Source organism: Xyrauchen texanus, chromosome 33, assembly GCF_025860055.1.
Source record: "Xyrauchen texanus isolate HMW12.3.18 chromosome 33, RBS_HiC_50CHRs, whole genome shotgun sequence".
NCBI classification, from domain to species: Eukaryota; Metazoa; Chordata; class Actinopteri; order Cypriniformes; family Catostomidae; genus Xyrauchen; species Xyrauchen texanus.
In genome coordinates this window covers 1592766-1594954 of record NC_068308.1, presented here as the reverse complement: position 1 = coordinate 1594954, position 2189 = coordinate 1592766, and the positions used below count along the sequence as shown (strand labels likewise).

Below are 2189 nucleotides of genomic sequence, written 5' to 3'. Positions count from 1 at the left end.
ACACGCGAGAAGTGATACGAAAACAAATGCATGATCATATGTTATGCATTTCAGAATATGATGTGTATGTTTTTAATCATATATTTTATTGGTTACAATATGAAAAAGTACCTGCTACTGAAAAATCTACCAATTTGCTTACCTGACTGTCCAAGAGAATTTGCAATTTCTCTCCAATTCTTCTCTTTCTCCACCCAGTTGTGGTACAGTTCTGATGAAACATCAAATAAGCACTGGTGCTCCTGCCAATGTTCCGCTAATTTTTCCTCAATTTCTTTGGTTCTGTTGTAGGTATATCAGGGGCCGTATTCACAAAGAATTTTAAGGCTAAAAGTAGGTCCTAACTGGCGAATTTAGGAGCAACTCCTAAAAATAATGGGCGTGTCACTCCTAACTTTAGGACTCCTAATTGTTTTCACTAAGAGTAATTCACGAAGCATTTTAGCCCTAAAAGTAGCACCTAAGTCTGGGACAGCTTAAAATAAGTCGAGAGGACTCCTAACTCACTAAGACCTATTCATAAAGGATCTTAAAATGGCCGTGCGACGCAGTGTGTTGGAGACACTCAATGACACGGAGTTATTACAAAGATACCGCCTTAACCGTGAGGGAATACTGATTGTTGTGGATCTTGTGAGGGATGCAATAACAGCACCAACTAATCGCAACAACCCAATCAGTGCCGAATTGAAATGTTTGACAACACTTCGCTACCTGGCAACGGGGAAAATGCAGTTTTGCAATGCCGACGATCTAGCGATATCCCAGCCATCGGTAAGCAGATCCATCCACCAAACCATCAATGCACTCTGTAGACCCCATATTATTCGACAGTTCATAAGTTTTCCTTTGGACATTCGCCAACTCCAAAGAAACAAAGCCAGCTTTATGGATATTGCCGGTGTGCCTGGAGTGGTCGGTGCTATAGACGGGACACATATTAAAATAATTGCACCACGCCAGGATGAGGACGTGTTTGTGAATAGAAAGAAAACCCACTCCATCAATACCCAGCTTGTGTTCGATGCAAACTTCACAATTCTCGATGTTGTTGCAAAGTGGCCCGGATCCACTCATGACTCGAGGATATTGATGGAGAGTGATCTGAGGTATCTGTTTGAGAGACGTCATGTGCCACCTGTGACTTGGTGGGGGACAGTGGCTATCCCTGTAAGTCGTGGCTCCTTACACCTTACCTCCATCCACAAATGGGACCACAGTTAAATTACAATAGGTAAGTGCACATGTTGGCTATATTATTTAGGTGCCATAATTCAATAGCATGACCACAATGTCAAAGCTTATTACAAATTATAGTGGTGGCTCTTGGTGTTGTTGGTTAAATCAATAATGTTTACTGTTCCTTGGTGTATGTTTCAGAGCACACAAGAAGACACGCAGTGTGGTGGAAAGGGGGATTGGACAACTAAAGCGACGTTTCCACGTTTTACATAGTGAAATCCGCCTTAGTCCAGAGAAGACGAGTAAAGTGATCACTGTGTGTGCGCTTCTTCACAACCTGTGCCGGCAAAGGAACATACCACAGACAGGAGATGGTGATGAGTTTGACGATGATGTTGATGATGATGACAATGAACACAAACAATTTGTTGATGAAGTGGAACAATGTGGACTGGCATTCAGGGATCACTTTGTCCATACACACTTTGGGTAAATATTCACATATGCACAAATGAGAAAAGACAAATTTTTGCTCAATTTAAGTGTGTTTATTCCCTTTGCATTTTTGCAATCTTTAGAGTGTAATATTCAGACTTTAATTGTATTAGCCTCTCTTTTGCATCAAGGACCCTTTTCTGCCTTTTTAACACACGCATTTCCATTTTCATCTTCTTTTCTGCCAGGGGTGATGGCCTTGCCCCAGCAGCAGGACTAAGGGGAGAGGCAGGTGATGGGATTGTGGAAGAGGAAGCTGGAAGAGGAAGAGCTGCAGTAAGAGGAAGAGGAGCTGGAAGAGGAAGAGGAGCTGGAAGAGGAAGAGGTGCAGTAAGAGTCAGGGGTGGAAGACGCGCAGGAAGAGGAAGATGACTTGCACCTGAAGGACCTGGGCTTCCATTTGGCCTGCAACATAAATTGTAGCCTGTTAAAACATCTTATAATTTGTGAACAGTTTTTTTGTGTGGGTGGGTGGTTTGCACATAATGATATTGTATGCCCTTCATTAAATA

At 42.4% G+C, this 2189-nt stretch overlaps 1 protein-coding gene across 1 annotated transcript; it reads left to right on the top strand.

The window, feature by feature from the left end:
- Positions 1–534: 534 nt before the first annotated feature.
- LOC127627199 (putative nuclease HARBI1) lies at positions 535–1675 on the top strand. Its single transcript, XM_052103484.1, has 2 exons — positions 535–1109; positions 1381–1675. Exons 1-2 carry the CDS (start codon positions 535–537, stop codon positions 1673–1675), a joined length of 870 nt encoding a protein of 289 aa, XP_051959444.1.
- The last annotated feature ends 514 nt before the right edge of the window (positions 1676–2189 follow it).

What these genes read in the sequence shown, in the direction of transcription:
- LOC127627199 (XM_052103484.1), top strand. Translation starts at nt 535, where the DNA reads ATGGCCGTGCGACGCAGTGTGTTGGAGACACTCAATGACACGGAGTTA. An exon ending in TTGATGGAGAGTGATCTGAG is followed by an intron (nt 1,110 to 1,380) that starts GTATCTGTTTGA and finishes TGTATGTTTCAG; the next exon opens with AGCACACAAGAAGACACGCA.